The following is a 24,416-nucleotide window of genomic DNA, read 5'->3' as shown; positions in this document are numbered from 1 at the left end:
ATTTTTCTGTGGAGATTATATATGAACATTATATTTTTAAAATAAAATCTCCATTAAAGGAAAAAGTGAGGTAGGGTGCATTTAAGGTATAAGATGAATGGTAAATGTTAAGTTATATCTTTCAATATTTAAAATTGTTAGCTGTCAGAAAGGCTTAAAGTTTATTCTGGAATATTTTAATTTTAGTTATGATTTTATCACTTTTGGTGGATTGGGTATAGGGAAATAGATGGATACCTACTCTCTTCAAAGACAATTACGTGAATGTAATCTTATATAATCTATTTAAATAATGCAGTTTAAAAGAGAATGCATTTTAAAAGATTCATTGTAAATACATTGGTTTTTTATTTTTAAGTGGAAGTTTTTCTAGGTTATACCACTTTCCAGTGATGCCACTTTTTGTACTTCGTTATATTTTACTTTAAGTGAAGCAAAGTGTTTTTATTCAATCCAGTGTTCTTTGTGTTTAGGTGTCAACTCTAGCCAAGGAGGCAGAAAGGAATTCTTATCGCCTAAGCTGGGGCACTGAGAACTTAGACAACGTGGCTCTTTCTTCCAGTCCTATTCATTCAGGGTGAGTAAATCAATATTATGTATCCTGATCAAGAGGTAAAAAGAGATGGGAGTGAAAATAACAGCTTTGTCCAGTAGCTTTAGCTGGTGGCTAGCTTTACAGTGGAGGTGCCCTTTGTTTAAACTTGTAAATAACATTGCTTTATCCACCATGGACTCTATATCTACACCAACAAACCAGCAAAAAAGATTGAATTCAGCATTAAAAAAAACTGACTATTGTTTTAGAACAACTAGTAGAATTGCGTCAAAGAGCTTGCTGCCTAACTGGAATATACTGGTGGCCTTCCTACTATTCACATACTGTCTTTAAGACATCTTAAAAAGAGGGGCCGAATCATTTGATTTCTAGAAAGTTTCTATTTATTAAGATTAACTGATTGGTTCAATGAAATAAATGCCTTTCTAATGCTTTTAAAATAATGTTACAGAAGCTTGAATCACACAAATATAAGGAGGAGTTTATATATTTTTTGAAGTAGGGATATAAACAAAAAGGGAATTTGAATGCAACCAGTCAGGTTCTCAGTTATCTTTTTAAAGTCATTCAGAGAGTATACACATCACTGTTGAAGCAGTGCTGCCTGTTTTTATTAACTCATTAAAAAATAGGAGTTTGAGTCATACTTTCAAACATACTTAAAGTTGTTCTTAAGGTGTTCAATTATGTGGAATATAAATTCCTTAAGGAGTTTTAAATTGTAACACTCTTCCAATTTCTTCCTTACATATTAGTAGTTGGCAATAATATAGTAATATCATAATTATATGTAAAATTTCTATTTTTATTTAATTATTTTTAAGCCATATTTATATTCTATATATCAAAATGCAATATTTTGGTTTTAATTATTATCCTCAAATCCTTATCCATAAATCCCAGAACTATTTTGAAAAGTAGATTCTTTCTTATTTTTATTATTCTAAAATATTCTTTATTCAGGAAAGAGTTCCAAGATATTTTAGTTAAAAATTTTAGACTTCTTCAACTAATCGTATACTAAGTAAAGGTTCATACAATAACATTAGTTATATAGTTATTGAAAACAATCCTAATACTCTTTTCCTTGTTAAATAAGTAGAGACTAGTTCCTGATACAAGATTTATTCATGAGAATAAAAAACAAATTACACTTCATTCAAATTTACTTACTTTTTTTTTTTTTTAAAAAGTTATAAGTTACTCAAAACATACAACATTACATTCTGCTGATGAACTTCTTCACAGTGGTAAGTAAGAAGGAAGAGACCTGGATGTAGAGTGTTGTAGGATCATAGATAAGAATCTAGAAATCATAATGAGGTTTTTAAAGCTCATATGCAGCCTACAAAGTGATGAGATGGTTTTAGGTAAAATTTAATTGACTAATAATAACTGAATTTACAAAAGAATCAGTGCATGGCAATACTTCAGTTTTCAAAATAAATCATTTATATTTTGAAAAAGGAACTTTTAAAAGAAGTTCTTTCATTACTGAAGGGCAGTAAAATAGTCTAAGTACCTCAATTACAGCCCAATTGTGTACAACTAGATACACCTATAAGTAATTATGGTGCATTACTTACGATTAACCAACAGCATCCAGTAGTTAAAGATGAATTATGTGTTAAGATAAAGATCTTTAAATTCATAGTCTTTAATAAACCAGTTTTCCTATGAATCTCAAGCATTTAATATTGACTCTGGATAATTCTCAATTTTTGCTGTGCATTAGAATCATCTAGGAGCTTTAAAAAATACTAGTGCCGGCCAGGCGCAGTGGCTCACACCTATAATCCCAGCACTCTGGGAGGCCAAGGTGGACGGATCATGAGGTCAGGGGTTTGAGACCAACCTGAACAACATGGTGAAACCCCATCTCTACTAAAATTACAAAAAGTAGCCGCGCGTGGTGATGCACGCCTGTAATCCCAGCTACTCAGGAGGGTGTGGCAGGAGAATCACTCGAACCCAGGAGGTGATGGTTACAGTGAGCCTAGACTGCACCACTGCACTCCAGCCAGGGTGACAGAGTGAGACTCCATCTCCAAAAAAAAAAAAAAAAAAAAAAAAAACTAGTGCCCAGGCCTCAACCCAGACCAATACTTTGGAGGCCTGGCATTGATACTTTCTACAAGCACCAATAGTACAGATGTTTTATATAAACTGTTAGGAAAAACTTTGCTTAATAAGGCTTTGGTTATTAGAGAGAGCTAGTTAATTAAGGTATACCTGGTTCTCTCAAATGTTCTTCGTTTCTTCTATTTACTTATGTATTCATTCTTCACACATTTGTGTAATTCTGCAAAGTACCTGACATTGTGCCAGGTACTAAGAAAAAAGCTAAGTAACATCTAGCCCCTGCCTTTAGGAAACACACTATATGTTGTTATTGAAAGTTAGAAGACACTTAATCTGTAAAGAGAGAGAAACATGGTGGTTAATAGTGTGCTTTGGAGTCAGACCTATCAGAATTAAATCCTGTCACTCACACTCATATGTGACATCAGGCACAAGTTATATAAAAATCTCTGAGTTTCAGTTTCCATATCTATAAGACGAGTGTTATATTATTGATCCCATAGGGGAGCTTTAATAACTAAATGCTTTTTAAATAATTAGCACTTTGCCTGGAAATAATAAGTGCTCAGTAGATTATAGCTATTAGTGTTGTGTACAATCCTCATACACATGTTCCAGATCTTTCACAAATTGCAAATCAGTTAAGGAAAATGTATTATGACTCCTCTAAATGGCAGCGTCAATGTGGTTCAATTCACAATAGTAATGTTTGACTTACTGTTATTTTTAATCAGGCAAATTATTCTCTATTAGTGTCTTCAGTGTTTGAACAAACACAATGCATTTGATGACTCTAACAGAATGGGTTATTACTATCGAAAGCTCAATGATTCTGAGTGTCCTGGTATTTGAAAGCTACCACGATATTAATGTATATGAGTAACACTCATCATACCATGTCATGTGGCAAGATTTTTTGTAATTTTATTCATTATACATCAGGTTCCTAAATAGTAGCTTTCATTTATTTTTTGAAAAACTTAGTTTCTCTTTAATTAATTGGGTGGATTCTTAAGCCACTGCAAGATCTACCCAAAATGTAAGAGAAAAAAAAAAAAAAAGGAGACGAAGTCTTACGCCGTCACCCAGGCTGGAGTGCGGTGGCACAATCTTGGCTCACTGCAACCTCCACCTCCCAGTTCAAGTGGTTCTCCTGCCACAGCCTCCCGAATAGCTGGTACTATAGGCGTGCACTACCATGCCCGGCTAATTTTTTGTATTTTTGGTAGAGACAGCGTTCGCCATGTTAGCCAGGCTGGTCTGGAACACTTGACCTCAGGTGATTCACCTGCCTCGGCATCACAAAGTGTTGGGATTACAGGCATGAACCCCCGTGCCCAGCCAAAAAACAGATATTTTGATAGAGGTGATAATAAAGTTAACTTTTTATGCACATGCCACTGATTTGTACATATAATGTTCTCTTAAACTTAATAAAGGGATTTTACATTAATAGAAGACACCGTTTCTACCAACAAGCAGTATTGGTGATTTTATTTTACCTCTACTTTATGTTTCCAATGATGAATGTTCATGATTAGAGAACAATAGGTATCAGTGATTAAAAAATCAGTATCAGTGTTAAAAAAATCTGTTCTGCTCAATACACACAGCACATACCTGACAAAAGAAAGACTAATATTTGCTGTTTATTTTAAAGTGTTGTCTTCACATTTGCAATGACTCTGATCAACAGTTATTTCTAGTATCCTAGTCATGATCATAACAACATAATCTTGGGCAAGAATTTTAATTTTACAATTGTTCTTCATTTCATAAGTGCATAAGGAATTAGAAGATGTAAGGCACAATTCTTAGCAGTAGCTAGCTTTGTAAGTCTTCTTAAATATTGTTATTCCAAAGGACTTTAGTTTTTGTAGTCTTTTAATTACAGTCAAATGCCAACAATTAAATGTCAATTCATTAAAATGTCCTACATAGTCTTACATTAACTTGAGGTCTATAAGGTGGTCTTTTAAAGAATTTCTTTTCATAAAAACATGTTGAAGGCAATTTTATTGTTTACCTAAAATTGCTCCAAAAATACAGTATATTTTAAAAATCATCTTGAAGATATTCTCTCAAATAATGGGATATTTGAAATGCAAGGAAGTCAAGGCTCTCACTTGACAATATTAATGTTTATCTAATATGTACGGCAGTTAAGTTAGTTATTCATGTATTTTACAACACCCTAGGGGTTTTCTTTAGATACATGAAGGAAAATTCTTTTAGATGAAGAAAGTTTTCGCATAATAAGTAGCAAAACAAGTGTTTAGTAAGGTTGGATTTCTGGTCCATTAAGCATGTATACTTTTGTATGTCATTAGAGTTGAAAACACAAGAGAATCCTGTGAAAGCTTATGCAGGGTTTTACGGAAGAACAGACTCATAGGTAGAAAAGGAGTGAAAGGTAGAACTATAATGTGGGATTAGACATTATGACCAATGAGGAGGACAGCAATCTCTAAAGCAGGACATAAAGTATTGACAGAAGCACCAAGACTTTGTTTGCGTAGTTTTTTTTTGCTATACTCTAGTAGGTAATTGATATTACCTACCCTGCCTTATGGTTTATGCTAGTGTTTGTTGTTGATCTATGCTTTAAATTGTACCTTTTCTTTTTGCATTTCTTCTGTGATAGCCCAAAAAGTTATTATCATTATTTTTAAAGTATTAAATGTATAAAACAAAAACTTTTGCATCAAAACTGTATTCATCAAATCAAAGACTTTATGTTTTTCATCATAATAACCCTTGATGTTTCTGTAGCTTCTTGGACACCCAGACTTTGTTAAACGCCCTCACAAGCCGATGTTGACCAAGGTTACAAACCCCTATCCAGTGATTTTATAACATCCCCAGTTCCCTAAACTGGGAGTTGCCACAAAGCCCCCATACCTTGCTCTTCTCGAGCTATATCTCATTTGGATTTCCATTTGTTTTCAATGAATACTGTATTGGTGTATAAATGATAAATTACTTCTGATTTCCTTCCTTATATTTCACTTTATCCGTTCCTTCTCTATGCTAAAGTATCTATTCTGTTGCAGCCGCGCCTCTCCATGTCTTGATCGTGACAACAGCAGGTGAACTACTGCATAATTCTTTCTCTGAACATGTTGCCTATTCCTCTCCCCCTTTTGCCATCTCCTTCTGCGTATTCCTTGCCTCAGGATGCTTTAGTGTGAAGATACCTAGCCAAAGAGATACAAAGATTGATGTTCTCCAAATTGTGGCTATTGCTGAATTCCCCTTTCTCTGTGATGAAGAGAAAGTGGTATTTTTAATTTCAGTGGAGATAAAGTGAGGCTGTCCCAGACTTACTGTGGACTGCCTGTCTTGGTCACGGGTCTCCACATCTCCAGCTTGTTTTGTGAGAAAAAGTGCTACATAGAGATGAAAACTGTTGTTCCCCACAATTATGCAAATTGGTTGAGCTATTTTAAGGTTTTATTAAAGGTTATGATTTTAAGTGGCACTTAGCAGAGGGTTTTTTTGTTGTTCTGGGTTTTATTTTAAGTACCATATTCTAGGTGAGGCAAAGGCTGAAAGTGTATTAATAGTGCATTTCCTTGCTAATACTGCTATAAATGCAACCTTTTGATATTTTAGAAATTGTACTGCAGAATGACTCTAGTCAGTGTTCTGAAGATACCCATTATTCTGTTATTTATTTAACGTTATTTTTAAAGGTTCTTATTAGACTGATAATTATAGTATTTTTATTATACAGTCATCCATTATGGTACTACAAATTATCAGTCTATAAAAAATACAGTTTTATATTTTTATTTTTGAAAACTTTTATATACATCCTTATACTTTTTCTCAAATGCACGCTATTGTCTTTCCATACATGAACACAGTGGTTGATAAATAATTATTTGGTGATTTTAACAAATTTGAACTACTTTTTTCAAAGCCATATCCAAGCAATGTTTAAGTTTATAGAATTTGGAGGATTAGGAAGGAATTAAGGGAATTACAGAGGAGAAAGAGCTCATGCTATGGTTTTTCTCACAGTACCTCAGAAATCGGATTTAATCTGAGGCCCTCTTGCTATGTATATGAGGATCACTGAAGCACTCTGATGATTTTTTCTTCCTGTTCTTTCAACTAACTCTGAATGCTGCAATTTCCTCCCCATTCCCATCCCATGGTCCTCAATGAATTAAAAATAAAACTAAAGGAGTAGTAACTTTGGGGGTGGAGGATGTAGTCCTCAAAAGACTGGATCATGGTTTTCTGCTCCCTCCTCTGAAGCATGTACTGTTTAGCTAATCAAATTGTGTATTTGTAGGCAAGTCATCTGCATAATAATGGTTGCTTTCGCTTTTATTCTTTTAAAATTGTGATAACATTGTATCTCACAATTTAGAAAATTTTTAAGAGTTTCTACTTTGCATGATTGCTGAATTTCATTTGGAGAGTAAGAGATGCAATCAAAGCTAAGTGTTACATGATATTTTTTATATGTACAGTCTTAAGTCAATGTTTAGTGCAGTGTGTATACACATTTTCTGCAAAACAGCTGTTTTAACCATAAAGCAAAAATAATATATATTTCCTGAAGTAATAGCAGTTTATTTTCCAATTAGGAATTCTTTCAGTGCATCTGAAATGAAAGATTTAAGTAGGTTTCCCAACCTAGTTAACAGTAAACTGTGCATATAATTTCAATACTGGAAGGCAACTTGGAGTCTATTTAGTAGAAGTCTCCCATTTTATGGATAAGAAAACTGAAACCTAAAGACGTTAGTGACTTACCTGAGGTTACAACATTAATTCAAGATAGAGATATATCTAGACCCAGGGAAGAGCATGGTACTTGTTGCATTCTCCTGTGCTTCGTGATAATGGTATTTTTATATCTTATTTAAGTAAACTTCATAAACGAATACAAACTTCATCATCATATTAAACTACTTAGCATAGTTCCAGGTTCATTGTAGGTAAAGGTTAGTTTCCCCATTTATTTTTCAAGTGGTATATTGTATTATTTTAAAGATATTTAAAATACATAAAATCCTGTAAGTGTAGAGAAAGGAAAATGATAGGAACAGGCATTTATTGAATTCCGTATGCTTTACCCACAAAGATTTCTCACCACAACCTTAAGTGGTAACAGGATTATTTTTCATTGCCAGGTGAGGCTTCAATCTTAAAGCTCATAGATGACAGGCAGAGCCATCAATCTCTATTACCACCTCCTCTAAACATATTTAATTATATGTTTTTACTTCAATTATTTTCATCTCCAAATGTTTATAGGGATTATGTTGTCCCATTTTTAATCTCCTGCAAACATGAGAAAAATCATATTGATTCAGTCAACTCTAGTATGTGAACGACGCATCTCGCGACTCACACCTTCTAACCTTTCTCATTTTCCTGTGGTACATAAAAGTACGTTTGCTTACAATTTGTTTTTTGCTTATTTGCAGTTGTGTTTTACGTGGTAGAATACCTGTCTCCTAACTCTACTACCTGTCCAAATAGTGGCGCTTTTGAGTATTCTGATATTTTTAATGAAAATACTCAGATGCTTACCTAATTTTATATTATCAACTATTGGGATTAACTGATAAGCATACTGACTATTGTCAATAGGCTTTTCATCAGCACCTAGCTATAAACTTGAGTTATTTTTCCTATTCCTTCTTATTTAAAGAAAAGACTTCTTTTATTATGCAATTGTGTAAATTTAGCATTTTTATCAGTTGTTTGGCAATTGCATTATTTGAGTCTAATTTGTTTAGAGTATTTTCATGCTAGATTTTATCAACAGTTTTACTCATTTTGGCTATTAATATTTGGCTTTTTCATATCTTCCAATATTTTAATTTCTTTCTTGACATCTTTCTGTTTTACTTTATTCTCTCTCTTCCCTTTCTCTTCTAAAGAAAATTTCCTCGCTACAGCTTGGTGGGTTTTTTTTGGTTTGTGTCTCTTCCTTTAGTTACTTGATAAAAACATGAAGCCTTATTTTCTTTAAAAATTTAATTTAGGCTGGGCATGGTGGCTCATACCTGTAATCCCAGCACTTTGAAAGTCCAAGGCAGGAGGATTGCTTGAGCCTAGGAGTTCAAAACCAGCCTGAGCAACATAGGGAGACCCCATCTCTGAAAACAAAAAAACAAACATTAGCCAGGTGCAGTGATGCTGCCTGTATTCCCAGCTACTCGGGAGGCTGACATGGGAGAATCGCTTGAGCCCCAAAGATCGAGTTTACAGTGTGCTATGATAACACCACTATACTCTAGCCTGGGTAATAGAGTGAGACCCTATCTCAAGGAAAATAAAAATTATTTTTTCTCTGAATTATGCATATTGGCACCTTAATTTTTCCAATTTGCTTTGGATTTTTGTGCAATATTTAAATATTACTTTCCAGATTTACAATGACATAGAGATTCTTATAGGTAAATTTATCTGCTTGCAGCTTCAGGCTTTAAGTGCTTTTATTTTGATTTTCCCATTTTTGGTCTTTCTTCATATAATTTTCACTTCTATTAAAACAGTTTATTTTGTTAAATTCAAACTTCTGGTTTTTGCTTACTCTCATTTTCCACCAGTCCTCTATCAAAGGAAATCAATTTATTAGGTCTCTCTATATATATTAGAGCGGGAATACGCCTGTAGAAGAATATTTAACATTAAGGATAGTCATTCCCAACCGCTTTCCTACCTCTGAATATAGTGATTCGAATGAATTCTGACTGCTCTGATTGTCCAGAGACTAAAGAATTAAATTTTCTCCTATGTTAGCCTTAGATATAAATATATACAGCTCCTCACATCTTGCCCTTTTCACTGTGTTGTACATTCGCTTATTCAACAGTTATTTATTGACTGCCTGCTAAGTGTTCCATCCACACTGTGCCAGGCTCTAGAGGACACAGGAAGAAATATGGAGAACATGCTCACAGTTATTATGGCACTTTTATGGCTCCTATGTGTGGACTTAGTCATTTCTCAGTGACCAGGAAAGTAAGCAGTTCCAAGTAATGACAAAACCATCATGTGACATCTGGGGCTTAGACCATAAACTTTTTGGCAGCAGCTGCTATGTCTTTTCTTTCTGTATCCTCAGTTCTTAGCAGGGCACTTGACACTTAATAGGAGATTAACAAATATTGCATGAAAAAGAGCATAGAAATGGAACTATAGAGCAAGTGAGAACAAAAAGAGGGTTTCAAGAGACACAGTCAATGACACAATCAGGGCAAGTAATCTAACCTGTAGTTACTTAAACATTGTTACAGTCAGGAACTTAGCTACTTCAATTCACTCTTTAGAGAATGGGCCACCAGAAGATACTCTACATGTTCTTTGATCCAGGCTCCATGTTATATAGGCCATAAGCCATCAATGGAATAAATGTAGTGGAGAGGTTATAGCACACAACATGAGTGTGGAAACGTCTTAAATGCCTTCAAAGGTATAAATAGTACTGAGGATTGATAACATCAAGCAGATGTATTATAATAATTACTTACTAGGTTTGAGTTCCTGTCTGTGCACCAATGGAGGCAGTAACCAAAAGATGAAAAAAAAAAAACAAACAAACAAAGGAAATATTAATCTTAATTATCAGTGAGTAAAAAATATTGCAATGAATTTGGAAGCAGCACTAGTTTAAACTTGTCACTTTTTGCTACTTTTTTACAAAAACCAATCTAAGTATCCTACTCAAATAAGAACAATAAGATGGAAAGGAAAACTTTATATCTGTCTAGAAGTGTTACCAGTATTTTCATTCTTTTGAGCAACAAATAGTTCATTTAAAAGTCAAATGAAAAAGAAAATTTTAAAGAATTCATACTTGAAGACTAGTAATAAGAAAAGTGGCAAATATTTTCTCATTATGTTTTGGTAAAGACCAGAAACATCAACACTTCAGTACTGAACTGTTGATTGTACTTCCTAGTTTTTACTCCTTCCTGAAAACTTAAGCGGGCTAGGTATGAATGGAAGGTCTATCCTGGCCCCTGCATGTGGGAAGGACTGTGCTGCCTCTTGTGGTCTCATCCTGCATGACGTGCTTCAGACAGGCACTCTGGGCTCCTTCGCACCCATTTTTATTACTAGCAACAGGATTTGTGTTTAATGGCATGTTTAATAAGTTGTGTGTTCTGCTTTGAAGAAGATGCTAAGATATTTTTCTTCATTTATCTAAAAAATAACATAAATGTTTTGTGTTTATATCCCATAACTTACTTTGATAAAATACCTTTCAAATGTTTTAAATGTTGTCGTGGAGGCAATATCTAGGTGGGACAAATCCAGTTGGTTCTGTGCTGAGCAGATTATAAGCGGAGCCATGATACACCTATATGTTGCTTTCCTCTTCCAATTTTGGTGTAAAGATCTTGCAAATGCAATGAAAATGTGAAAAGACACTAATGTAATTTGTGAAAGAGCATACACACAGTTTGTATGTCTTTGTATACGTGTACACAACCCTTAGGTTGCCGTGCTGTTTAATTTTTGCTCCTTGACACGGTAAGTGCCTGGGAGACTTTAATGAGTGTTAATACTAACCAAATGACAAGCATTCAAATTAACCTGAATCAGGATCTGCTAAGACCATCCCAAAGGAAACAACTTCAAAGTTAAGACAAACCCATTCTCTTGGTACACTTAAACAAACCAAGTCATCCTGAATTATAGTTCTCCTTTTTCATGAACCATTAGCCTAGAAGAAAAGGAGAAAAATTAATAGGGATGCTGTTAAAATTTCTAAATTATTAGCTATAATTTTTACATTCAATTTATTACAGTTTGAGAAAAATCATGATACAGATGATACGGATATCCTCCATCTGCATGAGCCCAGGGTTTCCCACGCCTGAAATTTCACTTCAAAAATGGTGTATAGAGGAGTCTACTTGTTCCTTATCCACCCGCTCCTCGTTTAAATTAGAATGGTATGGCAGAGAGATTCCTACTCAATAAGTAAAAAAGTACATTTTAACCAGCAAATTGGTTCAATTAAAAACATTTAATTATTTTGCTTTTCTCCTCCTTTAGAATATAATCAGTTAAAAATCTACATCCTGGGTAAGATGATGTTGGAACAGGATGCAGAAAAACTGCAATTTGGTTTTTCCTCTCTGCTTTGTCCTTGTATTATTTCAACATGTAGACTTTTCAGGATATACACGTAAGGAAGTGGAAGTCTTTCCATTTATAACAAAAGGAAATTTGTCAATTGTTCTTTATGTAATTTCATTCCATTTTCCTTCAAAATCAATTAGGCTTATTTTTAATTTACAGTTTATATTGAATATCACCATTGTCAGCAAAAATTAGAATTCTTCTCTACAGATTAAAATAATATAAAAATTAGAATAACAACAAAACAGAATTAAAGGCATTGGTATAAAATAAAATAACTTTTAAAAGCAAACATTTTACCACCATGCATTTAAATAAAAAAGAGAGATTTTGAGACAAAGCATTATGGAAAACAACTTGACAAAGCTTGTTCATCTGCGCCCAATATTTCCAAACATATCTAATCTTCTATTTTAATTTTTAGTTTCCTGGTTAGTTTTATGGTGGATGCCCGAGGTGGTGCTATGCGAGGATGCAGACACAATGGGCTCCGGATCATTATTCCACCTCGGAAATGTACTGCTCCAACACGAGTCACCTGTCGACTGGTCAAGCGCCACAGACTGGCAACAATGCCTCCAATGGTGGAAGGAGAAGGCCTGGCCAGTCGCCTGATCGAAGTTGGACCTTCTGGTGCTCAGTTCCTTGGGTAAGGGTTTCTGATAAACCTCCCACTTAGTCACCGATGAGCTTGTGTCCTCTACATGAAATCACTAGGATGGCATGGAAAAAGGTACGTCAAACCATTTTGAAAGAGGATCAGCACCAGTGAAATTTTTAAAATTGGAAGTAGCACCTCAATGCTTGACTCCACTTACACGCCTCTTATTTTAAGGCATTAATGAGTTAAACATTCAGGTTGAATACCACTTCTTCTTTTTGGATGTAATAATAGCTGCCAGACCCCCAATGTGAATAACCAATATTTTAGCTGATGGTAGGTATTTTTTTCTCATCTGAGAATTAAGTGGTAAAGTCACAAAGAAAAAATTCTGCTCTGTTCCAAACATAAATGTAAATTCTCATGTAGTTATGAAACAGAATCATTATCTTTACTTTGGAAAGCAATGTTGCCTTTACAGAATACCTACAAATTTAATCAATGTTATTTTTTTTTTCCAGCTATCAAAATTGCTACCTTGAGCCTTATCATTACATTGGCTATTTAGTCACAGTTTATATTAAGACAAATACATCAAGACTAACTTCAACCATGCTCATTTTGGCAATTTTGAGCAGAATTTAGCATTTCTTCTTTCTTCTGTTTGTTTGTACGGCTGCTGTTATATTAAGTGGCATTTCAATGTGCCCAGAAATGAATAGCTACAGCTGAAATTAACACAAGGATGAAGTTTTGGTGGGGGACAAGTTTCAAAACATTTTGAAACAAATCAATTGTATTTAAGTCTTGGTGCTTGAAATACTGGGAGAAAATCCTAATAATCGTGAACTCTTTTACTTTGCCGATGTCATGCTGGGAAGAGGATTTCTTGCTTTAGAACTCAGGAAATGTTCTAAAGCTTTGTAATTTGGACCAAACTATTAGCAGATTGCTCCAAATTATGTTCACACACCTGAAAAGGGGTGTGTTTGTATTTCCCAATTATAGCAACCACCTCTCATGTCCTCCAATCAGACAGACCAGAGCTTTACAAGGAGCCTGTGAAGTTCTGGGTTGCATCAGAAAATGCCATTATGTTTGGAGTAATTCCCCAATGATTCTTTTCATATTCTGTGTCAGACCCTGTTCCCCTCATGCTCAGGTAGTTTAGGCTTTTTAATAATCTTCAGATCTGTTGGGGAATATTCATGAAAACATCTGGCCTCTGTACAGGGCAGAGTTTTCATCATATTCCCAACAGCTTGTCTTTCTTGTGGAGCATTTTTACCCCCTTTTTGGCTAGTGCCCTGGCGGTGAACCTAATTAGGGACAGACCGGACAGCTAAGTGCTCTCCTTGCACAGACGCGCCTCCATTGCACACTCTGGGTCTCGGTTCCTTGCTCTTTGTGACCAATGGAGGGGGCAGAACCAAATGCAGTGTGAAACCAAAGTTCACCCTGTGGATCAGCTGGCGACGCTGGGGTTCTGTAGAAAACAATACCTGAAGCTTACCTATGTTCTTTCTTTCACTGCTGCTTTGGATGTACTCAGTAAACTTCACCTGCCAACGGCTCCTCCCCCACTTAATGAGGGAGAAAGTTTGGTCAGCCGCATTCTTCAGCTGGGGCCTCCTGGAACCAAATTCCTTGGGTAGGAGTGACTTAAAACAAATTGATGGCTGCTGGCCCCCCATTCTTCTCCTTCTTCTGCAATATGATTTCTCTTTTTTGTCATTGTGCCCATGACATGTCCCTCTCTATGATTTAAATTCTGTATAACCTATCTTTAGTGGACCATTTCTGACCCTTGTAGTATGTGACTTTTATTTTTGAGTGATGTTTTTATATCTTTCCCCTTAAAGTGCTGTGACCTTCATTTTCGTTTAAGCATGAGATCTGCCTAGTTGTACTATGTGCTAGTTATGATGTTGTTATGATGAATTTGGAGTCTGTATCAAAGCAACCTGGACCCAAAAATCAAAACCCTCTATATATTTTGAAAACAAATGTGACCTAAAAATAATAGGGCAGTGCATGCTCTGGATCCTGAATATAATAGGCATTGGACACAATTGGGCTGTCTGCTGAGGGGCTCAATTAGGGCCACACTGTGTACACATGCCTATTGTTTCCTTGAATGAAGGAAATATAAGCAAAAACCATGAGTGCATGGCTCTTTAGTTCACAAGTAGTCAACTTTCTGACATCTCCTCATTTACGACACATCAAATTATGCAATGTGTAAGCCATTTTCCTCTTAAACCATTTCGTCATTTTGCACCTTGTCGAAAATGTTTTAGGAGATTGGCAGACATCATAGATATGCATGTATGTTTCTTTTGGTTAAATGTGTTCTACTTACATTTATCAAAGGAGAAGTTCCAGAATGCCACATGCACTCACAGGGAAACATTATTTGGCTTAAGATAGCAGCATGTACCTGAGGATTGGTGCCCCTGAGGTGGAGTGCTACTGTGTGACCATCTGCTAGCCTGTGGGCTTCAGGGGATGGCCCACTATGTCCCTGTCCCCAGCAAAAGAAGAATTCCAGGTCACTTTGCAACAGAGTCGAGGTGCTTGTCTTGCTCTTGGTTAGCTCCTGTCCACACTGAATGTTCTGCATTGCTATGTCAGGCCTGTGATCGTGGAGATCCCTCACTTTGCGGCTCTTCGAGGAAAGGAAAGGGAACTGGTGGTCCTGCGCAGTGAGAATGGGGACAGCTGGAAAGAGCATTTCTGTGACTACACTGAAGATGAGTTGAATGAAATTCTTAATGGCATGGATGAAGGTACTTTCAGATGAAGCGTTTTAAAAGAAATCTAAACTGGAAGCATGAAAATGATTCATTTCTTTCTTATGACCTAGGGGTGTGTGTGTGTGTGTGTGTGTGTGTGTGTGTGTGTGTGTGTCCCTTGTGGTATTTTACTACAGCAGGTAATCTGCTTTGCTCCTGTAATGATGAGTTGGAATGCACAATACTTTTGCTTAATCTTATTCCGGTTACATTCAGGAAAATAAAAGCCTTTAAGATATTAAACATCTCATTAAAGAGATGCAGCATGCTTCCATTTTTAGTGTAAACTTGAGCCAAAAATGAGATAGAATAGATATTGTTCTTTCATAACTAAATGAACTGATACTGGATAATAAATCCATTATTTAAAAAAATGCCTAACTTGAAACATTAGATATTTAAGATACTGATAAAAAGTGTTAAGCTATTCTGTTGGAAAACTTACATCTACCCATAACTAGTATGTTATAGAATACTATAATTTTTAAACTTTCTATTATTAAGGGGGTAGGAAAATTAAGTTCATTCAATCTTCTACCTATAATTCAAACAGGAAGTTAGCCAGGGTTGAAATGCATACACATACATACACATCTAGTTTAGGAACTTAGTTTTCCATTAGAACTTCAATCGCTGTAAATCTCAAATTTGTCTTGGGCTGTACAAGGTTGTAATAATTCAGTATGAAAAGAGGAAAGCAGCTCTTATAGTTTGCACAGAGAAAAGGTCCTAGTCCTAATCGTAGAATTCACATTCAACTTTAAGTAACTACAGAAATAGGGCAAGTTCTTTGCTTGCATGTCAGGAACATACCAAGTTTTGTATAGAGCTAGATACTCAAGAGCAAGTATAGCTGTTTATCAAGTTCTTGAGTCTTCTGGCACTAGTTTCAGATATGGCTCGTGGATAGGAAAGAGTAGCCTGACCGTAGCTTCTTTACTATTTCTTTCTACATCCTACCAAGGTTTGAATAAGAATAGAGGCCAGGCTTATCTTATCCAAGGGGTGGATGGAGGAAGAAATTATTCCCTCTAGATGTGTTAAGTCAGTATCTTCTAAGCAAAGTAAAAAGATCAGGGTTTTTATTAATAAAAATTGTTCCCTACAATATTTAGCTGCTTCTACTTCTTGGAACCATTCCTTTTGCTGACATTTAGGTTTCGGATATTTTCCTCTGGGATATTTACTTATCAATAACACTGCCAGTGAGCATTGGCATCGTGCCCTTGGATGGGGGTCCACTCTTTAACTTTATTTATTTTAAAATGAGCTTTCTACATGGGTATTAATAGAAAGTTAATAGATTAATTAATCTATTAATAGAAAGTTAAAGATTTGTGTATGTCTGGAAATTTTAAAAATAAATATAGGCTAGTATTTGCCAGTGCATCCGTCTTCAATCATGCGTAATCAGATACTGAGACTTTTTACTTTTACTGTCTAGCTATGCCCAATAGTCAAGAAAAACATAGTTGCTATTCCTGCCTCATAATGAATTGTAAATGATTTCTAAAAATAAACAACTTTCTATCGCCTGTTAAAATTCAGTGATCCACATAGTACAAATTTTCTACATTTACACTAGTTTGATTTTTTTGTATTGCCCTGAATGCAATTTATAAAGAGCCCATGATCCCATCCTCTTGATGTTAATTGCATTTATAAATTGGGATTATAAATTTATAAATTATAAATTTATAAATTTATAAATTGGGATTATAAATCCCATCCTCTTGATGTCCACTAATGCAATTTATAAAGAGCCCATGATCCCATCCTCTTGATGTTAAATTATGTATTTGAAAAGTTAATGGCATCAGGGGAATATTGAAACCCTGAATTCATAATCACTGATTTTTTTTAATATCCACAGTGAGTATCTCAGACACAACCCTTCCACTGGAGTAAACACATAAACATAAATCTTACTCTTCCAAGATAGATTTTATTCCTGCACTATTCCCCTGAAAACCCAAAGGGCTATGTTACTTCTTAAAACCACGATAACTTGGCTTTGAGCTAACTTTGAAATTTGCAAAGAAAGGGAGTCCAGAAGCAACTTCCTCTCCATCACATGAACCAGGAATAGAACAGGTTCATTTTATTCCATATTTGCCCTCACATCCCTCATTTCAAAGGTGGCCCTGCAATGCTGCACCTAGAACTAAATGTTTCTCTTTCTCAGTGACCTGGAAAGTCCTGATTTTCACAAAGAAAGGAAACATGCAAGCTAAATATTGGCAGATCTTGAAATATTGCAATTTTTTGTTTTCTGGTGGTGTTAGGATAGCCTTGCTTTTTAAATTTTCCTGTTGTTTCAAAAAATGTGTTGTGCTGGCATTTCTGTTCATTATGAACCAAGTCAATGAGTTGGCTAGAATGCTGTCAGAAGGAAATCTTTGCTTTATGAATGAAGGTGGGTCATTTCTTGTCTCAGTACTGGATAGCCCGGAAGACCTAGAAAAGAAACGAATCTGCCGCATCATCACCCGAGACTTCCCACAGTACTTTGCAGTGGTGTCTCGTATCAAACAGGACAGCAATCTGATTGGCCCAGAAGGAGGTGTGCTGAGCAGCACAGTGGTGCCCCAGGTGCAAGCCGTCTTCCCAGAGGGGGCACTCACCAAGCGGATCCGCGTAGGCCTGCAGGTATGCCCGTGTTAGAGGCAAGTGATCCTAACAGGATTGTATTCTAATGATTAAAAATTAGCTTTGTCGAGGACTGTTACCCTTGATTTATAATCATACCAAAAAGGAAGGTAGTGTTAATAGTAGAGCTAAAGTCAAAATCCATGTTTATTGGTTACTAATCTATTTAAAAATTCACCTTATATTTGGACAATTAACCAAAATTAATCTCTAGCTATAAATGTTTTCTTCTTGTAAAAAAAAAAAAGAGAGAAAAGAAATTAGCTTTTAAATGAGAAATAAATTGTTAAAGAATCAGATTATTCTTGGTAAGCAAGAGCTGCCATCAGAGATCGTGGATCTTAGAAAATTTTATATGAGTGCTTAGTAATAATACTGAACTTATGATTGCCATATTTGACATCCACCAAGCTTATTTATCAGATTAAAAAAATACATTGGGTAAGAAATTTGAAATTAAATATAATGATTCATTATATATATATTTTTTATGTTTTTACTTTGAAAAGGCTCAACCTATGCACACTGAGCTGGTTAAGAAGATCCTAGGCAATAAAGCTACCTTCAGCCCTATAGTCACTTTGGAACCTAGAAGAAGAAAATTCCACAAACCAATTACCATGACCATTCCTGTCCCCAAAGCTTCAAGTGATGTCATGTTGAATGGTTTTGGGGGAGATGCACCAACCTTAAGATTACTATGCAGCATAACAGGTGAGTCACATATGACTGTGTTAGTAGAGAGTTCTGAAAAAAGAAACTTAGATCATTGTAAATATTAAATTACCTTTGTCATAAGATGTCTGCAGGGTCACATGCATTAATTCAGGGAATACATTTTAATTAACTAGGGAAATGAAGGGTGAAAGGAAACAACTATTATTTACTAAATAAAGTCTGTATGCCAAACTGTTAGATATTTATATGTGTTGTCATTCTAATTTCCACAATAACCCTGTGAGGAAACTTTAACCCCATTTTGCTGAAAAGGAAACCATGGTTGAAAGAAGTTCTATAACTTGCACTATAAATATTTCGTGGTGTTGGGATTCGAAACCATACCCATATGTCTCCAAAGTTCAGGCTTCAAGTCTTCACTGAAGAGATCACTAAATCTGCTGGAAAAAAAAAAAAAAAAAAGTGTCTTGAGTAATTATACCCAATAGTTCAAACCAAAGTATTATGTTATGGAATTGGTTATGTCTTTATCATTGATCTATTGAACTAACTTTAGACAAACAACTTAAAGATTTTCAATGATTAACCGATTTTTGGTCTTTTCAATTGGTGGTTGTGTAGTCGCTTTCAGATAGCTACCAAACTCTCCAAAGACACTCCCAGAACGTTGGTAGTCTCTTCATAACAATGCCACTACAAATAGTGAGAGGCAAAAAAAATCACATGAATAATGTGTTCTAGGGCTAAATAATTTAACTGATAATTTCTCTATTTATCAACAATTATATGGTGTTGATATTCAGTAAATGTTAGTACTATTATTAGTAAGAACAGTAATCGTCCCTGGATGTTTTGGTATTGTTAGAATTATATTTTTCATGTCTCTTTTGTATTGGTGGAATGTTCACCTTTATTTTATTTTCTTTAATTCACCCTTCTTACTAATATGTTTCTTGTAGTTATGATAGAGAACCACGAGATTATTCCATAAGTTTAATAATAAGACAAAATTTTAAAATATATATACTCTAATGAGTGGGAGGAAATCATATGCTTCACTTATGATCTCTTTCCCAATTGCTCAGTTTTGGTTATTACTATCATTTCTGGGTATCTTTCCCATAATTCCTGCCCCATAGGTATATGGTTAACCTTCTATAATGTGCAATATAATGTCATGGATGTGAAACAGGTGAGGCAGAAGAATATCTGTGATATGCCCTGCCCTTATAGTGATTAAATAAAGACACTATCGGGACCTAGACACCATCTACTCTATTTATTCCAGCCCAATGTCTTTAGACAGGTTTCTCATAAACATTTCTGAAATTTAATTAAAATTATTTTGAAAATTAACAAATAATTTAATGTATTAATTGTTTAAATACCTAGACATTTGAGTTTTTGTATTCTTCTGTGTCATATAGTTATGCTGAGTATGTATTTTAAAGGCCTACTGGAATAAAATTCCATAACCTTTCTTTGATAACTTGTTCTCTTCTTTAAGAAACTTTAGAGTCAAGACTTTCCTTCATTTCAAACATATATTCCTCTTACAGCCCATTGAACTAAAATTTTGTCCTTATCTATGTGATCTTAATTTCTCAGTAGAAATGAAAGACAGGCAGTCACCATCAGACTTCATGGTAATTTTTCAATGTAAAGGGGTCATTCATTTATTTTTTTCATTTACCTTGCAATATTTATTGAGCTCTTACTATTTTACAAACTTTTTTGGGCCAAACTTTTATTGCACACTGAGAGGAAATTTTTTGAAAACAATTGCTTAAAATATGAAGTATGGGAACAAAAGAATATTTAGTTAGAATAGTTAAAATATTCACTATTTTAACAAAGTGTTCAGCTCCTTAGCTGGTCAAAGGATATTTTAAAATAATCAACTGTATACAATTCAAAATTATCTTCAGAGCCTAGCAATTATAATAAAAGCTTTTTGCTTTTATTATAGAAGTAAAAAGAAGGCTTAATAAACACTTATTTAAATAACTACCCTAAAGCTTAGTGTCTTGAGTGTTAGTCTGCTGTTTGTTTTCAATGTGTCATTTTTTCACATGTAGGTTTTAGTCATTTGTTTTCAATGTGTCATTTTGAGGGGTTGGATTGGGCTGGTGAACACAGACAGAACCACAAAGACTTTATTTTAGAATCTAGAGTCTGGAGTTTTGCCTGATTTTTTTCAACAATCATATTATTTCAGGTGGAACCACCCCTGCTCAGTGGGAAGATATTACAGGAACTACGCCATTAACATTTGTCAATGAATGTGTTTCCTTTACAACAAACGTGTCTGCCAGGTATCGTTATATAGCACAGAAAAGCCCCCTATGATATGTTCCCTTCCAAAAAAACCGCCCTTTGTTTTGTTTTATTTTGTTTCTTTATTGTTTGAAAGTTATTTTTTCATTTGATTTTAAATATGGCCTGCCTTTGCTTTAATATTTTAAACTAGATCTGTCAGCAAATAGAATAGTGATAATACAGTAACAAAGTACTACCAATCCTATTAAAATCTAAGGAAAAGAAGTGATTGTCTGCTTTGCCTGTATGATTCTTGGTCAGTAGCAGTTGCTGCTTTTTCTACTTCCAAAGTCCCTAGGAATGATAATTTCCTGTTGTCAGCAAAATAGCCTGAACTACTTTTCCAACAGAATCATAGCAGCACAAATCTCACCATGGTTTCTCTAAAAGGCTTAGAGGCTTCAGTGGCTCTTATATACATTTCTTATTTATGTATTATGCATCTTTAAAACGGTGAAGCAATCTAGTTTTATTGCTTATGCACACATTAACTCAATTGATTAAAGTTAATTCCCATTCGTTTGGTCTTTAATTGATTGATAAGCATTGTTACTGCTCTTTAACTTGACATTACAACAACTTTGTGACTTAAGAAGGGCAAGAGACGTTATGCCCATTTTACAGATGAGAAAACTGAAGTTGAGAGTAATTAAAATGTACATTCCTATTTGGGGTGAGGGAGAAAAGATAAAAGTGCACGAATAGTTAAGTAATGGCATAGCAATAGTTGGGTGTGGTGGCACATGTTTATAGTTCCAGCCACCCAGAGACTCAACTATTGAGTCTACAGTTCTGTGTTTCAATGTGTTTTGCCAATTTAGCATCTATACTGTAATCCAGAAGATGACGTGTTCTGAATAAGAGGTATAGACCAGAGGGAGTAAAAGAATGAGAGAAGGGTGTTCGAATTGGGATAGCTAGAGAGGGTATCTGAGAAGAGGTGACTCGAGACATGTGTTGGAACCTAATAGGCAGATAAAAGTGAAAAAAAGAATAACATGAGCAAAGATGCAAAGATAGAATGAGAAGGTGTAGTGAGGGATAGCAACAATTATCCATGTAGTCTATAATTCAAAAATAATGCTTGAGGCTGGGCCTGGTGGCTCATGCCTGTAATCCCAGCACCTTGGGAGGCGAAGGCAGGTGGATTGCTTGAGCCCAGGAGTTCAAGACTAGCTTCGGCAACACGGTGAAACCCTGTCTCTCACAAAAGAGATAACAAAAATTAGCTGGACATGGTGGCGCACACCTGTAGTCCCAGGAACCAGGGAGGCTGAGGTGGGAGGATCTCTTGAGCCCAGGGAGGTCAAGGCTGCAGTGAGCCATGATTGTATCACTGCACTCCAGCCTGCGTGACAGAGACTTAATCTCAAAACAAAAACCAAAACAAAGCAAAGCAAAACAAAACAAAACAACAAACAAAATGTAGGACTATTGGTTGGCAACACTTTATGAAAGGTCTTACAGGGTAGAATAAGAAGTGATAAATCACCATAAATATATACAATTTTTATTTGGCAATTTAAAGATTACCAAAAGCCCCAGAACTATATGAAAATAAAAATACTATAAAAAAATAAGGCCAGGCATGGTGGCTCATGCCTGTAATCCCAGCACTTTGGGAGGCCGAGGCAGGTGGATCACAAGGTCAGGAGATCAAGACCATCCTGGCTAACACGGTGAAACCCCATCTCTACTAAAAATACAAAAAAGTTAGCCAGGCATGGTGGCACGTACCTGTAGTCTCAGCCACTTGGGAGGCTAAGGCAGGAGAATAGCTTGAACCCAGGAGGCGGAGCTTGCAGTGAGCCGAGATCGCGCCACTGCACTCCAGCCTGGGGGACAGAGTGAGGCTCTCTCTCAAAAATAAATAAATAAATAAATATTAAAATTTTTAAAAAAGCAGTTGCATTTAAAAAGTCAGCTATTTTGTGAGAACATGTAAAAAATAAGTAAATAAAATAAAGCCAATTAAAGTATCCAAAAAATGAGGAGGAATTATGTTATTTTACTAATAATTTAACTACCAAACAATTGAAGAAACAGTGAACAGAATTAGGTCAGTAGAAAGAGGAAGGTACCCAAGTGCTCGCCATGATCTAGGAACTATGCTGAACATTAGAAACATTCTGCTAATTGAAATAAGCCAGACATAAAAGAGCTAACATTGCAAGAGTCCACCTATTTGAGGTACATAGGATAGGCAACTTTATAGAGACAAGAAAGTTTAATAGAGATTTAAAGGGACTGAAGTAAGGGGGAAATAGGAAGTTATTTAACGGGTACAGTTTCTGTTTGGGGTGATGAAGAAGTTCTGGAAATGGATATTGATGATGGTTGCACAACATTGTGAATGTATTTAATGCTACTGAATTGTACACTTAAAATTTGTTAAAATGGTAAATTTTATGTTATGTATATTTTAGCATAGTAAGAATAAAAGACAGGCGGGTCAGGAACTTGAAAGAAAGAGAGGGTAAGAGCATAAGAAAACTTCATGACTTTAAGATGCAGAAATCAAAAAACAAAATTAAAAAATGTTAGTAATGATAATTTCAAATTATGGGAAATGGGCCGGGGAAGGACAGTAATCATGGGCAAAATGTTCTAAAGCACAAGAATATAGAATAAGACTTTGGAAGGGCTGGGTGTGATGGCTCACACCTGTAATCCCAGCACTTTGGGAGGCTGAGGTGGGCAGATCACGAAGTCAAGAGATTGAGACCATCCTGGCCAACATGGCGAAACCCCATCTCTACTAAAAATACAAAAATTAGCTGGGCGTGGTGTGCACACCTGTAGTCCCAGCTACTCAGGAGGCTGAGGCAGGAGAATTGCTTGAACTCGGGAGGCGGAGGTTGCAGTGAGCCGAGATAGCGCCACTGCACTCCAGCCTGGTGACAGAGTGCGACAACGTCTAAAAAAAAAACCCTTTGGAAGTATAAAATAACAAAATGAAAATATTTCCATCTAATGACCTTGACTTTCTTTGTGAAGTTAGCTCTCTTACGGCCTGTGGTGAGGGGTGAAGCTTAAAGAGTGTCATAAGATTTAGTAACGTTACTATAGTGAGCAAAAAATTGCCAGTCAATGTCACAGGCTTAGTTGAGGCTGGAAATCATCAAGTCATTAATTAGAGCCAATAATTTCTTCTATGAATTACATTCAGCAATACTTAGGAGTTCTGGAGCAGTTTTTTAAAAATGGTTGGGTTGATTCCACTTTGGTGATTAGAGAGTTCCTTGGAAAAGAATAATGAGGGGAGGAAAAGCTGGATAGATTTTGTTGAAAAGAGTTTCAGGAAATGAAATGACAGCTAGGGAGGGGGAATCAAGGAAAATAGAAAACCGTGCAGTGAGATCCTTGTCTTCTGTCTGCTATTGAGCTCACTCCACTAAAGGATTCTAAAACACTAAATATATAGTTCAGAAAATTGAATATTCAGAAGAGTTTCCAAAAAAGAAAATTAGAAATACAATATTTAATAGTTGATCTTAAAAACCTGATGTCTTTCTGTCTTCTCTTCACTCCCTTCTGCCTTCCCATCTATCCTCCTACCTTTCCTTTTTTTCCTGTCTTGCTTTTGCTTTCCTTTGATTTTCTTTCATTATCT

General features: G+C 35.4%; 1 protein-coding gene across 41 annotated transcripts in view; it reads left to right on the top strand.

Moving 5' to 3' along the window:
- Positions 1-24,416, top strand: part of ANK2 (ankyrin 2) — a 695,484-nt gene that overhangs the window by 629,148 nt on the left and 41,920 nt on the right. For 28 of the 41 annotated variants that reach the window (XM_050792405.1, XM_050792409.1, XM_050792407.1 and 25 more), the window contains 6 exons: positions 474-577; positions 12,186-12,410; positions 14,997-15,151; positions 17,595-17,806; positions 18,316-18,520; positions 20,703-20,799. In XM_050792405.1, the coding sequence (XP_050648362.1) occupies positions 474-577; positions 12,186-12,410; positions 14,997-15,151; positions 17,595-17,806; positions 18,316-18,520; positions 20,703-20,799 (998 nt within the window). Of the gene's footprint in view, positions 1-473; positions 578-5,691; positions 5,728-12,185; positions 12,411-13,914; positions 14,014-14,996; positions 15,152-17,594; positions 17,807-18,315; positions 18,521-20,702; positions 20,800-24,416 lie in introns of all 41 variants that reach the window. The other 13 variants (XM_050792400.1, XM_050792390.1, XM_050792384.1 and 10 more) reach the window with 3 other exon arrangements.

This window comes from Macaca thibetana, chromosome 5 (assembly GCF_024542745.1).
Source record: "Macaca thibetana thibetana isolate TM-01 chromosome 5, ASM2454274v1, whole genome shotgun sequence".
Lineage (NCBI taxonomy): Eukaryota > Metazoa > Chordata > Mammalia > Primates > Cercopithecidae > Macaca > Macaca thibetana.
Note: the sequence above shows the minus strand (reverse complement) of the source record. Positions and strands in the feature narration are given on the sequence as shown.